Below are 14,591 nucleotides of genomic sequence, written 5' to 3'. Positions count from 1 at the left end.
ACAAGATAAAAAAAAATGTTGAATGAGTGTATCTTGTTGAGGCTTTAGGTTTAAAGAAGCAAGTTGGTGAAAAGAGAGAAATGAATGAATGAGTTAAGTGGGAAACACGGAATGGTACATGTGCCATAATTTTCAAAAGTGATGTTTAGGAATGGGAGGTAGAATGAAAAAAAGAAGAAGAAGAGGGGACCCATGAGAGGGTTTTGGTGCAGTGATTTGATTTGAATAGCATATTTGCTTTAATCACTCACCACTTCCCATGCCTTGCTTTTTAGTTTCTATAGCCCAACATTGCGTAGTGGCAAGCAACTTTATGGATTTAGATTGGACTTGTTGGTACTATTAGTACTCTTTTATACGTTACTTGCTTATCACACCCTCTCAATAACACTCTTTTCTTGGTTTCTCCCTCTCGTACTCATGCATATATACATGCACAACAATGCAAACGCTACATAACCTTCTTTTCCATTCTTTCTCATCAATTGCAACCCTAAACACAATAGTATATTTGTCGCTGCATATATAACCCTCTTTATTCCCTTTTCCAAAACTTGATTATTACAAATGTTCAATTTTAGACACTCATGCTGAATGGTTATATTTTTATGTTATGGTTATGGTCATGATTATTGAGAGATTGTGATTATATATATATATATATATATATATATATATATATATATATATATATATATATATATATATATATATAACACATTAGTTTTACATATATAAGACTTTGACACAATTTTTACATCAAAACTTTAAAATAATGATGTTATGGATCTTTATTTTTATATAATGTTTAACTTTGTCTATTCTATTTAATATAAAATTTTTAACTCACACTTGAACTATTCCTAATACATGTGATATATTATGGATGCAATATGTGGCGGTAGTATTTAACAAATAATATAACTTATCATAAGAACTATCATTTACTTATATTATGAAAACAAACATAAATTATTGAGGTGTTAATCGTTTTAAAATTAATAGTAAAATTATTTATAAACATTTTACGTTTAATTGGTTCTGATATAAAATTATTTATAAACGTTATACGTTTATAAAAAAAAAAAAAACTTAACACTAAAAGAGTTAGATTAAACTAATAACATATTTTTTTATTGAATAACTACCGATCTACAGGAACAAGAATTAAATAAATACTTAGCATGATTAGTTGTAGGAGAAATTTTATATTTATTTTTATAAATATGTTATAAATAACTATTTGGGTCACAGAATCCATTAACAACAGTTAAACGGGTCACATGTTTTTGGGCTTAATCCATTAAGTGAGGCCATTTTAGTGAAGGATATGAATGTCATTTAATCAACACTTCTGGCGGAAATAGGTAGGGAAATTTCTAACCTAGGGTTTGGTTTATAAACCCTAAAGAGGTGGATTCTGAAACTCTAGTGCTAAAGCAAAGTCGACGGGCCAAGATCGAGGCTTCCCGAGGAGGCAATCGCAGTCAATTTTATTATGGTAATTTTTTCTATTTCGATTAGCTTCGCCTATTCTCGTAGAATTGTGCAGTATCCTCTCCGATTTGCATTTTACAAAGTATTGTGCAATTATCTTGTAGCATTGTGCAGTATTGTGCAGTATACTCTCGATTTGCATATTACGAAGGAAAAAACAAAGGCTTTTACACTTTTACATTTTCGTTTTTCAATTCAGCCAACGCCCAACTTGGATTGGATTTATTATAGTACAATCTCTAATATATTAGTAAAATTATGATTTAGGAAACTGAAACAATTTTTATAGTAAGGTAAAGCCATTTTTCTGGTCTAAGTAGAGATTAGAATAATTAGGGATGCCTTTAATTTATAAAATGTTTGATTCGGATCCCATCTCCATGGGAAATAATACAAATAGCAGAAGCTTGAGTCTTTAACTGAATCAGACTACAATGTGATCCATGTAGATGACTGAAATAGTTGTATAAAGCCTTGTTGTTATTCTTTTGTTTAGTTTTGATGTTTTTTCAAAGTGTTGTGGGTTTTACTATCATGGTTCGGTTATTGTCTCTATGGTTTTCTAGTGTATTTTGGTAGTTGATGCTGACATGTGGTGTTTGGTGTTTTGTGCAGCCGAAACAGATTCATGAGATTAAAGACTTCCTCCTCACTGCGAGGAGGAAGGATGCACGCTCTGTGAAAATCAAGAGGAGCAAAGATGTGGTAAAGTTCAAGGTTCGCTGCTCCAGGTACCTGTACACCCTATGTGTGTTTGACTCTGAGAAGGCTGATAAGTTGAAGCAATCCCTTCCTCCAGGTTTGTTACTCAACTATTTCTGCTGATATTTTTATACTTCTATAGTGCTGTATGTTAGTTGTTAGCATGCGTATATGCAAATTTTTAGGTAGGAGAATTTTGTAAAAGGTATATTTTTGTTTAGGCTTTAATTTGAATGGTTCTTCAAGATGGAAAAAATACAGGATAAATTGTAATAGTATTATGGCCAAGAAAATGAAACAAGTTACATTGCATGTCACACCTGGGTCTTGTTTTTTTCTTAATTTTGGATGAAGTGCTCTGTGTAAGTGGTGATTTTACATGTATATGATTTACCTTTGCAGGTTTAAGTGTGCAAGATGTGTGATTCTGACTGCCGTTGATGAAGATCAGGTTTTGCTTTGGTTTTGGAGATTCATAGTTAGTAAAACGGCTGATTTTGATTTTGTTTTTCTGTTCCTTTTGGGATAATATGTGTAAGACAGATTCAATTATGTGGTTAGTTGATTACACCTTTTCAATTTGACGTCAAAACTTATGGGTCATTTCTGCATACTGGTTTTTGGCTGAACTGTAGTGTAGAGTAGTATCCAACTATCTGACTATCTTTATCTACAGTTCTATGGATAAAAAAAAACATATTTTGGTTATCTAATGCTAAATTCACCTCATTCTGAAACAGTAGTTATCTGCAAGAAAATTAATAATAGAAATAGTAAGGGAATGAAGATAGTTTTTTATCTATTCTTCCAATTGCCATGTCTCAGTTGTAAAAGTTGGTCATGATCACGTTTCAAATAAATGTTTTAAGCAGATATCAATGGAGTCAAATTTTCCTTGACCAAAATTAATGTTAGGAAAATAACAATTTTTAAAAACTGGAGAAACAATTATTTTCTTTTAAACAATTTTAGAAATAAAATTGAAACGTCCTCAAAATGCCTTATACTGAGATACACATGAATGTTGCCCATACTGAAAATTTCTGGAGTACGTTATAGGCTTCTTTGTTTCTGTTCCGTTTAAATTTTGAAGGGATCACTTCATCCCTTGTAAAAGTGATTTCTGAATTGCATGTTTCAGTATTTTCTGGACCAAATTTCTAGAATTCTCAGAATAAGATTTGTGAATCTGTAATGCATAAATACTTTCTGATATAATACTTTCTGGAACATGTTTTTTAGAATGAATTTTTCAGAAATAATTTTCTAAAAAATATGAAATATACTCTGGACAGAGTTTTCCGAAACTTTTTTTCAAAATGGGTGACGTGGTACAGTATTGAAGGATAATTTAATATATTTGCGGAGTGCAATGTAGGTGCAGTTATTAATTATAGGGTGGAGGAAGCAATATGATGCTTTTTCGTTTCATTTAAAAAAATTCACTTTTTTTTTAACTCTATCCAAACACACTATTAATATTTGAACATGTCTTAAATTTCAATCATCAATCGTGTTCCTGAAATAACAAGCCGCTAAAAATAGGATTGGAATATTCATTTCAATAAAAAAAAACAAATTTGATATATTTAGTAAATTCTACAGTGATATTTACAAATAAGTTTGTATAAATACATACATCTAAATCGAATTCCATTCTTGAAATTTCAAAATCCAGTGGGTCAGAAAATAAATGCCTAGGATGTTAACTTTAAAAATTGTGATTGCAACTAGTTATCCTTGGTTCTCTCATTTTCGGGATCTATAGTATGTGGTTTGTGATTCTTTGTATAGCAAAACATTATCCAGACAGAACACATGGTCGATTAGCACCGTTTAACGTAAGGAAGGTTTTCAAGTTATGTCAACAACTTAATCATTCTTCAAATGACATTATATGTTGGAATTTTTCTATCTATTTCTTCAGTTTTTGTATACCAGACACAAAATACTTGGTCAATGGTACTTTTTATCCCGACAACAATGTACATCAATGTATTCGTATGTGTCAAACAATTTCACATCACTTAAAAAGTTAAACTTTAAGGTAGTTTAAATATCTATTCTTCCATTTATCCTTTAAAATGTTTTTTAAAAACAAAATCATAACGGAATATATATTTCAAAACAAAATTTCAGATGCACCATATGCGTAACTCAATCTTTTGTTTAGGATTTACTATTTCAATTAAATTTTTCCCTACCAATCACTGTTTTGATACTCTAATGTTTTTGTGTGGTATTTATGATCACCGTTTGACCATACTCATCACCGTTTGACCATACTCGTGTATGTTTTGTTAGTTGGGTTTGAAGCATTAACAGTATTTGACCATTCAACTTCCCACCTTTGTGTGAGTAATCAGAGAAAAGATTTTCCACCCCATGTGCTATAGTACAGTATACTATTCAAATAAATTATGAGTTCATGTATGCTATTTTGGATAATAATCAATAAAAACAAAGATCTACCGAAATAAAAAATAATTGATATAACTATTTACTACGGTAATGTTGTCCAAAAATTTATGTAACGTTTAATTAGTTGGATAGTAACCACTCTTGTTTACAAGTATTAGTTTAATATCTATTTTTAGAAAGATGTCAATCGAGTTTTAGCTTTTGAAAAAGTGTTTTAATTAAGTTTCTTTGAGAAAAAAATCATTAACACCGTTAACTTTATTCGTGACTTTTTATCACTAAATTTTAATATAAATATCAATATTATAAATCATTTTAAATATTAATACTGTAAGTACTAAACTGACACATAAAAAAATAAGTATTATTCGACTAATTAAACATTTGTATAATTTAAGACTAGATAACTGATTTTGTATTTTTTTTTTTAACATTGGGTTTTAAGAAACTAAATGAATATAATTGAGATGATTATTTATTGTCACATTATTATTATTCATTCCAAATTTTCAAACTCACAATAAACAAATGTTAACTACTCTTCAAACACACCTTTAATAGAATTTAGTGAACAAGGTTTGAATGTGAACTACAATTTTATTACCAGTGAGACTTTCATGCAAAGGGTAAATGCACCGTTTTTATGGATCAGAACTACACTACAATAGGACCATACTATTGAAAGTGATCACACTTTACTCATCCATCAATAAATATTTAATTCCGTGACATTTCACTAGGCTTTTAAATGATTTTTTTTTCTTATTATATACGATAAATCATTTATCATATATAAATCAGTAAATAATTACTTAAATTAACATTTTATCATCTTGTATTATATTTTTAATAAAATATGAAGTTAAAATAATATTATAAAATCAATATAACCGTATCATTAATGTAAGAGATAAAATATCAAAACTTATATAACAACATATCTATTACGAAAAACTCATTTCACTTTACCCTTTTAATATTATATTTGTAAAAACCCAAGCCATTAAATGTATGTGCGCATAGTAATAATAATTATAAAATAAAAAAATTGGTTATAAGATATATATAAAAAATATTTTAAAAAATACTTATTGATAATTGTTATGTATCTTTTTAACAAATAATAAAATTACTTAAGATATAAAACAAAGTGGGTAACATTATGCGGTTACAAACATAATCATTTTTAATTAATAGTTATAAATAATTATATCTACTGCTTGAGGATCACAGCCTCATTTATTGATATTATCCACAACTCAATAAATTGAAATTGAAAATTTCACCTCATTAATTACTAGAAAAAAAACATTATCTTTTTGTTAAAAAAATGTGTTTGGATATATATTAATCACAAACTAACTTAAATGCATCTGATGTTGAATTAATAATTATTTCTTGGTACAAATAAGTTGATTATTTTTTAAGAGAAAAAATTGTTTGAACAGTTTAGACAAATATAAATTCATTTAATAGTACAACATACCTTGACTCTGTTTTGGTTTGTGACACATAGTTGATGTCTTTTTATTGAAATACTATTGTTTATTTTTTTCATTAATTAGGTACCGTAACTCTTGTTTTGGTATCTTGCATATTTTCTTCGGCTATTAAAAAAATATGAAATTTTATGATTATATACATAATTAAATTGTAATTAATTAAAAACAAATAATAAAAAAATTACATTTATCGTAATATCATTTATATTATTCATATAATCTCTTATTTCATAATAAAGATAAGTAAGCAAAACAACGTAGCCAAACAATATCTATACAACTTATTTAACACAAAAATTAAATATTATAACCATTTAATTTAAGTTGTTAATGTAAAGTTACAGAAGTGACTAGAAATTTAAAAGAAATATTTACATAGTTTAGGATTTGTTGACTAAAGAGGTAGGATTTGGTTCCCACACATAAATCAAGAGAGAATAAAACACGGAAAGGGCTAAAAAGTCATTACATAATCAATGATAATGAAAAAGAGTCCGCATTCTTTACATTGTTGTAATTTTTTATGCTGAGTATTAAAAATATTCTGTATTATTAATTTTAAAATATTATAAAATTTTAAAACCAGTAATTATTAATGTATTTTGAAAATACAAAAAATTTAATAAGTAATTCAAATTCGAAAAGATATGTGCGCATGTGTATTATTTATTTATTTTAAAAATAAATATAAATAACTTTTTAAATTTTATTACAAATAGTTTTATTTATTTTGTTTCATAATATTTTTTGTTAAAATATCTATTTTAGTTTAAAAATAATTAATTTAAAAAAATTAAATAAATGAAATAAATAAATCTAATAAAACCATTACTTAGAAAGTAAAAATAGTAAAATAATTGTTTTAATTTGAAATAAAGACCATTTATTAAAGAATAAATTTAGGAATAAAAATATAGACATCAAAATAGAATAATATTATATATATATATATATATATATATATATATATATATATATATGATAATATTACAAAAAATAAAATAAATTTTTAATTTGAAATTATCGGTGAGAAACAAAGTTATTCTATTTTCATTTATCTCCATTCTCTATCATCAAATTTAAATAATTCCATTTTTCATTTTAATTTTTTTTCTCATTTCCACACTCTCCGTCCAAAAACAAAACATTAGTTCTTCTGATTTATTCTCATTTTAACAGTCCAAATCAGTCATCAAGTCAACGTAACAACTATAGTCTTAGTCATTAGGAATTTGATGGTAAAAGAAGTACTCATAAATATTCTCATTCAAAAAGACTAGCGTAACACAGGCGCTATCGCGCCTGTGTGCATGCATTTTTTAAATATGCGTGATATTATATTAGTAGGTGATAATATTATAATGTTATTAAGTTAATATATATATTAAAATTATATTTATTAAAAATAAAGTGAAATATATCAGAACAGATAAAGGAATAACCATTGATAAATAAATAAGAAGACAAGAAGCAGAGACATCAGGTTTTATAAAAAGTTTGTAAAAATAACGGTCAATTTTTAAAAATTTAATAAATTTATATTTGAAGGGTAAAATCGGTATTTTGAAAAGTGGACACAAAAAGAGGAATCCTCTTTATATATTGTTATAGATAATACATAGAACACGGAAGTTACATGACACCAAACCAGGAAAAGGAATACCGATCAACTTTTTTTTTTTTGGCATAAATGAATTAAAAAAATTAGATAAATAACATGTTGTACTAAATATTTATATATACGATATTTTTGGGTTAGAATTCAGTTTTCAAATAATCAAATTTTAAACTTCGATCATTAAAAAAAAAAAAAACTGATTGAAAAATAAGTTTTATATATATTTTTTGGCATTAATGTTGTGTTGGATAAGGAGTTATCCTGTTTGGGAGTTTGGTAGAGAAGTTTCATATATTAAAATAACTTCCTTCCTTCATCTACTCTTCATGCCTTCCAACTTAAAACTTCTTACTTACTTTACCTTTAATTAACTTTCACACCAACTAATTATGTCAACTACTTCCATATCATTCCTTATTTTACAAAATTTGGTTGCCACACAATAACTATTTCATCACCAAATCAATCATGCTAAAACAAAACATAGCTCAATCTTTCCAACTCTAATCATATTATGTGTTCTGGAGGATGGTAATATCTTGAGTTTCATTACATTCATCATTGTTTTCAAATTTAAAATTTATATACATTTTAATTTTATTATATGTTTGGTGTGATGTTTGTGTATCATCCTAATTATCGTCATATGAGTGTATTTGTAGCATATATATATATATATATATATATATATATATATATATATATAATTTAAAATATTAACTAAATATTCTTTTCATAAAAAAATTGTATTATTGATATTTAATATTAAAAAAATACATATTTTTAACGACACACTTAAATACATGAAGTTGATTTAAAAGTATGAAAGTGAGTCAATCTAATTTACACAAGTTGACTCACCATAAGTTGAGCTACAAATGAGTCGGCTCAACCCGACTCATTTTTTTATGATTCAAAAAATTTGTAACCTAGTTTAACTCATCACGAATTTGTAGGTCAGTGAGTTGACTCACTTTATATATTCTATTCTGTCAATTTATTTTATACCTTTATCATAGTACAATCAAGATCGATTGACCTCACATAATATTTTATAGTAATGCAATCAATGTCTTAACTTATTTTATCAAGTATTATTGTAAGGATAATAGTTGAAAATTAATTAATTAACCTATATACAACTTCAAAAACAAATAAATTAAGCTATCAAATTATTAAAATATTATTAACAACATCTTATTGTTTAAAAAATCAAATTATCAACTGATATAATTAAAAATAAATAATAATAATAATAATAATAAAAAGTTTGTAAAAATAATTTAAAAATTAATAAAAATTATTGTTGATGAATTATGACTCAAGTGCTCAAATCCATTAATTCAAAAATTAAAACTCATTTTGATATCTTTAAAATTATCTCATTTAAATGAAATTGTAAAAAATTAAAGTTGTAATGAAAAAATAAAAAACTTTAAAGATTGAAGTGTATAATATGCAATGAGTCAAATAGTTAAGATAAATGAAATGAAAACTTTTATTGTAAAAGAAAAATTATGAAATGTAACAGAAAAAAGTAAAAAAAATAATGAAAAAATATAAGTTTTTTTTAAGATTACCTAATAAAAACAACTTAAAACAGAAACAAAATCAAATACGAAAATAATGGAATACTATCGTATCTCATTTAAAAGAATCACAAATTATTTATACATGTGAAATTAATATAAAAAATTCTTATTGAAACCATCACTCTTAAAAACGAAAAAGAAACTCAGCTATACTAATCTATTTTTCATTTATCTTTGCTAAGATCAAATTAAACATAACTCGTGCTTCTAAATTATTCGTAGTGATTTTTCTCTCCGCAATTAATTGTTGAAAGACTTTACCCGAGCCACCTCAATGGTTGGACTTATAGTTATTCTATTAACTCTATTAGGAAACTATAATATCTTACCAGATATTCCTTTTCTCATAAACTGAAAAATAAATAGTTGAAGAATAAATATATATATATATATATATATATATATATATATACTTTTTTATTTTAAACGAAAGATATCAACATTAAATATAAATATTATTTTTGTAGAACATAAAATTATAATTAGAATCGATATCGCATGCTACTTTTAAAAATGAAAGTATGTAATTGTACATAAAACACAAGATAAAAGATAAAGTGAGAAGACACTTTATATTACTTCATAAACAGACAATGGATGCTGCCATAAAGAACTTTTACAACTTAATGTCATTATTCATTCTATGTATGATAATACCAACAAGAACACCAAGTTGCAATCTTCACTTTATATATTTGTTGATTTTAATATATCATCTGGAAAAATAATATATATATATATATATATGATTATATATTGTTAAATTTATATTTTATCATATGGTTTAATTATAGTCATAGAGATATTATAATTCTATATATTTGACATTGATTTTACATATATAAGTTATTTTATTTGACATATTTTGATCTCTAAAATCTTAAAAATATGGTTATGAGTTTTTAATCTTATATAGTGCTTAACTTTGTTATTTCTATCAGATACGAGACTTTGACTTTGACTTTAATTATTTCCGATATGAATATTATTTATGTAAAAATTATGATGTTATTTAATGATAAATTGCTACGTTGTTTAATAAATTATGTATTAAAGTAAAGTAGAATATTTGAAGATGTTACATCGCAGAGTTTGACTCGTTCACGTCATGAATATTTTGCGTAATAATGAACGGTTAAGTGCACTTTTCATGCTTGGTAATCTGGTTCTCCTTCACCCATTTTTTTTTTTCTTGGTGTTAACTTGATCAATGAAATATAGGTTATTCTCTCCCAATCTTAACTTATATAAGAAAGAATCAGTAGTTAAAAATGTATATGTTAAGTTAAGTGTTTACCTACACGTATATAATTGATAGAAATAAAAAGTAAATTTATAATAGAGATGTTACGAGTTTATCTTAATTAACAATATGACATAAATATGCTAAATACACTTAAGGTGGAGGGAAGTGATTTGTTAATGGTCTCAGATTTGATATCTTGTTTTAAAGTTTTAATTTAATTAATATAAAATTATAGTATATAAAAAAATATAAGATTCAAACTAAAAGCAGGGAAATAAAAACAATATTTGTTGCTTTTCTAGTAGATTCACCTGATAGATTTCATGTTGTAAGTAAATTTACATAAAAAGCTTTGACAACATTTCTAACTTAAAACTTAAAGTAATAAATTTGTATGTCTCTTTTTTTATATGTCCTTAAATATAAAATTTAAATTTACACTAAAATTCTTAGCAATCTTCTATCAAATATTTAACCATTACAGTAATTTAATTGTGACTTTTGTGTTATTATTTATTATATAACCTATATGTCAAAAGAACTTTCAATAAAAAAAAAAAACTTAAATATATAATTATTTACTTATTCTTTATGTTGATCAACAAGTACCCTAAGAAAATGCTTAAGAAAGATTTGACAAAATATTAATAGAATTATTTTTACAAAATTAATATATATAATATATTGAAATTAATTTTTTTTTTACAATAAAATATGTTAAATTTGTCTGTTTAATCAATGTATCATAAAAAACTCCCTCCTCTGTGAAAATATTTGAATTTTATTAACCTTCCAATATTATTATATGATTTATAATTAAAGTTGAGGTTTCCTTTACTGTCAATGTTTTCATGACTCAAAATTTAGATCTCTATATACAGATTTGATTACGTATACACTTAATTATTGTTTATATTACCATTAATGTTACGATTTTGATCCTCTTAAATAGCTATAAATCACTCAAAACAATATTTTTGAAGTAATTTCTCTCGCAAAAAAAAAATCCAAATACATAATTTATAGTTTAATGTATATATGAAATTCATAATGACAAAATTGCCTAACCAACTTATATACCTTTTTATATACCATGTTACATTGAAATGAAATTCTCTTACTCTACCAAGAAAAATAAAAATAGGAACTTTATTGAGCTGAATATTGAATGAGACAAAAATTCTCTTAATTGAGACGTTGTTGATATATGATGACAAATTATTGTCCACGATAATGGTGTTGTGGGACTCCATCAAAGCTAATTAATAATGTTTTCTCGTTCTGTCCTACCATAAAGTAAAGAGAAAATACAAGAAAAAAAAGGTATAAATACGTATATATTTATCACAAATTGTTTTTATGACATTTTAATTCTTTTTTAAATTAATTTTCATTTATATTGTGATTTTTTTTTTTCATTTTCAAGTCCATTTTTTTTAGCTTTTATATTATCTTTTGGGTATAAGAAAAAAGTATGCAATATGATTTGAATACATGTGGATTTTACTGTATTGAGTTTATGAAAAAAAAAGTGTTTTTTTTCTACATTTTGTTTTCTAAAAGTATCATGTATTTTAATAAAATATGACATTTCTTAAATTTATTGCAAAAAAAATCATATATTTGAGTACATACTTTCAAAATATATTTTTTTTATATTAAAAATTTAATTATAACTTTCTAAATATTGTAAATGATTCTTTTACTTCTACTCACGAACATGAGAGAAAATAAAAATTGTAACTAAAATTGAAGTGAAAATTACTATTACTAAACTAAACAAGATTAATAATATTATTGAATGTGTAAAATTATATTATCAAAATTATTGTATTTAATTTCCAAATAAACTCGTGTTAAATATTACTTTCTCTCTCATTGCATGAATATTTATTTGAAAAAACAAAAAGAGGACTGAAAAATATAGAGATCACATCAATCTCATGATAAAATTACACCACACAGCACTTATTTTGAAAAAAATTCATAATTTCTTTTTCGAAAATCATTTTATACATTAAACTCCATATAAACAAATTCTTCATCATATTAGAAAAGCCATCATTAATCAATATTTTCATATTCTAAGTTGAGTCTCTTTATATGTCAAATGATTAGGAACTGTTGTTAAACTACTATTAATTGAATCTAATTGTTGTAAATCTTGCAAACTATACACAATGAGAGTGACATCTTTCAACTAATGCATATAAGCCAATGAATCATATTTCATTTACAGCACCATCTAAATTTTTAATAAGAGAAGATTCATCCACAACATAATATTATCAAGATTATCTATCATTGGCTCAAACTGTAACTGAGCAACATGTTGTCCCATAAGAAACTGGATTACAGGTTTCACTTAAATCATTGTATTTAATTATACATCATTTTTAAGTTTTTTGTTGACACATTTATCAATTTAGAGTATAAGGTGTGTTTTGAGCTAAATAATTTTAAATGTCATTTTACAATATCAATAAAATAATTAAATATTTATTATATTTATTTAGAGCCCATTGCACATTTAGAACTACAGAAAACAAGGGAAAATCTAATTAGAATGGAAAAAATATATAAAAAGTCGCATCAAAATTTTATAAAATAATTCTTTTTATGGCATTTCTGAATTCCTGAACCGTGTGGATGAATGTTTTTTCTCTAATAAAAAATTTGCCAACATGCTATATTCAACTCCAATAGTAATTCTCAAATATTAGACTAATATAATATAATGTAAAAAATAGACGTCATATGCTCAAATAAATAAAAAATTGTATGCATTCATATATGTTATAATAATATCAACTATACATTCATAAGTATAACAATCAGAATATGCTCTTTTGACTTTAACAAAGAAATGACTCCTCTTTCTAAATATTCTTCTGTCAAATGTATTATAGTTATTTTTAGGTTTGCAATGAAAAATTTATATCCTTAATATTCTTGGTCAACGGTTGGATATAATGTCATTCACGTGTTAGGTATTAGTGTACAGGAATGTACATAACAAACGACAGTGTTTGATTTCTAAAAATTCATAAACTCTAAAAACAAAATTATGAATCTGCAAAGATCTACTTAAGATATGTAGTTATTGAATAAGATGCTATTTATAGATACAGTACAATAATACGAAAAAGGTATAAAATATATTTGCATTTAATAATTATAGAGCCAAAAAATAATAGTATGAAAAAGGTAAAAGTTTTTCGTATTAAATTATAAATAAACAATTTCTTCTTACTATTTACCCAATTTAGTTATTTATTCGAAAATGTTTTGTTTCAATTTAGGTAAAGTATTAATTAATCTATTCTAAATACATAATGTTAGAAAATTGTTATTAAAATTTATATTAAAAATTTTGAAATATCTACAAATTCAAGATTATCATATAATTTATTTTTCCAAATTTGCAGATAGAAAGTTCACCCTTGTCAACTCACTAATTAATTATACAAATAAAGTGTAATCAAATTCATGCTAGAGCAGTTTATTCCATCCAAATTTTAAAAATTCTCAACAATTATTAACCTACCTAAAATTCCAATTTGCAAATCTGCATTATTAAAAGAAAATTGTAGAAACAAATCAATATTTAAGAAAAAAATTAAATTTATTTTACTTGTTATTATTATTTCCTAAGGAAAGTAATTATTAACCATAAAAAAAGCCCAATTGAAATTGTTTTATGTACAAGGAAGGTTGAAAAAAGATGACATGTTTTAATATTTGAGTCACACAAATAAAGATAATGCATGCAAGGTTATCATTAATCATTAATAATAATAAAAACATTATAAAAAAAAATAAGAATGCGTGTTAGCTTTAATAGTGTTGTAATGCCTATTATGTTGGTAGCCGACAACCCATTTACCTTGGTCCTAAGACTAACGCTGCCTCCCACATGCATCCATTTCCTCTGCAAAACTAAACCTTAATCATTCCACAATTAAAAAAAAAAAAAAAACATTTCTTCCTTATTTTTTCAGATAACCAGACAG

General features: G+C 24.9%; 1 protein-coding gene across 1 annotated transcript; it reads left to right on the top strand.

The window, feature by feature from the left end:
- The first annotated feature begins 1,320 nt into the window (after positions 1–1,320).
- On the top strand, positions 1,321–2,912 carry LOC114184076 (60S ribosomal protein L38). Its single transcript, XM_028071316.1, has 3 exons — positions 1,321–1,501; positions 2,113–2,296; positions 2,602–2,912. The coding sequence occupies exons 1-3, from the start codon at positions 1,499–1,501 to the stop codon at positions 2,622–2,624; spliced, it is 210 nt and encodes a 69-aa protein (XP_027927117.1). The 5' UTR covers positions 1,321–1,498; the 3' UTR covers positions 2,625–2,912.
- The last annotated feature ends 11,679 nt before the right edge of the window (positions 2,913–14,591 follow it).

The sequence above is a fragment of the Vigna unguiculata genome, chromosome 5, assembly GCF_004118075.2.
Source record: "Vigna unguiculata cultivar IT97K-499-35 chromosome 5, ASM411807v1, whole genome shotgun sequence".
Taxonomy (NCBI): domain Eukaryota; kingdom Viridiplantae; phylum Streptophyta; class Magnoliopsida; order Fabales; family Fabaceae; genus Vigna; species Vigna unguiculata.
Note: the sequence above shows the minus strand (reverse complement) of the source record. Positions and strands in the feature narration are given on the sequence as shown.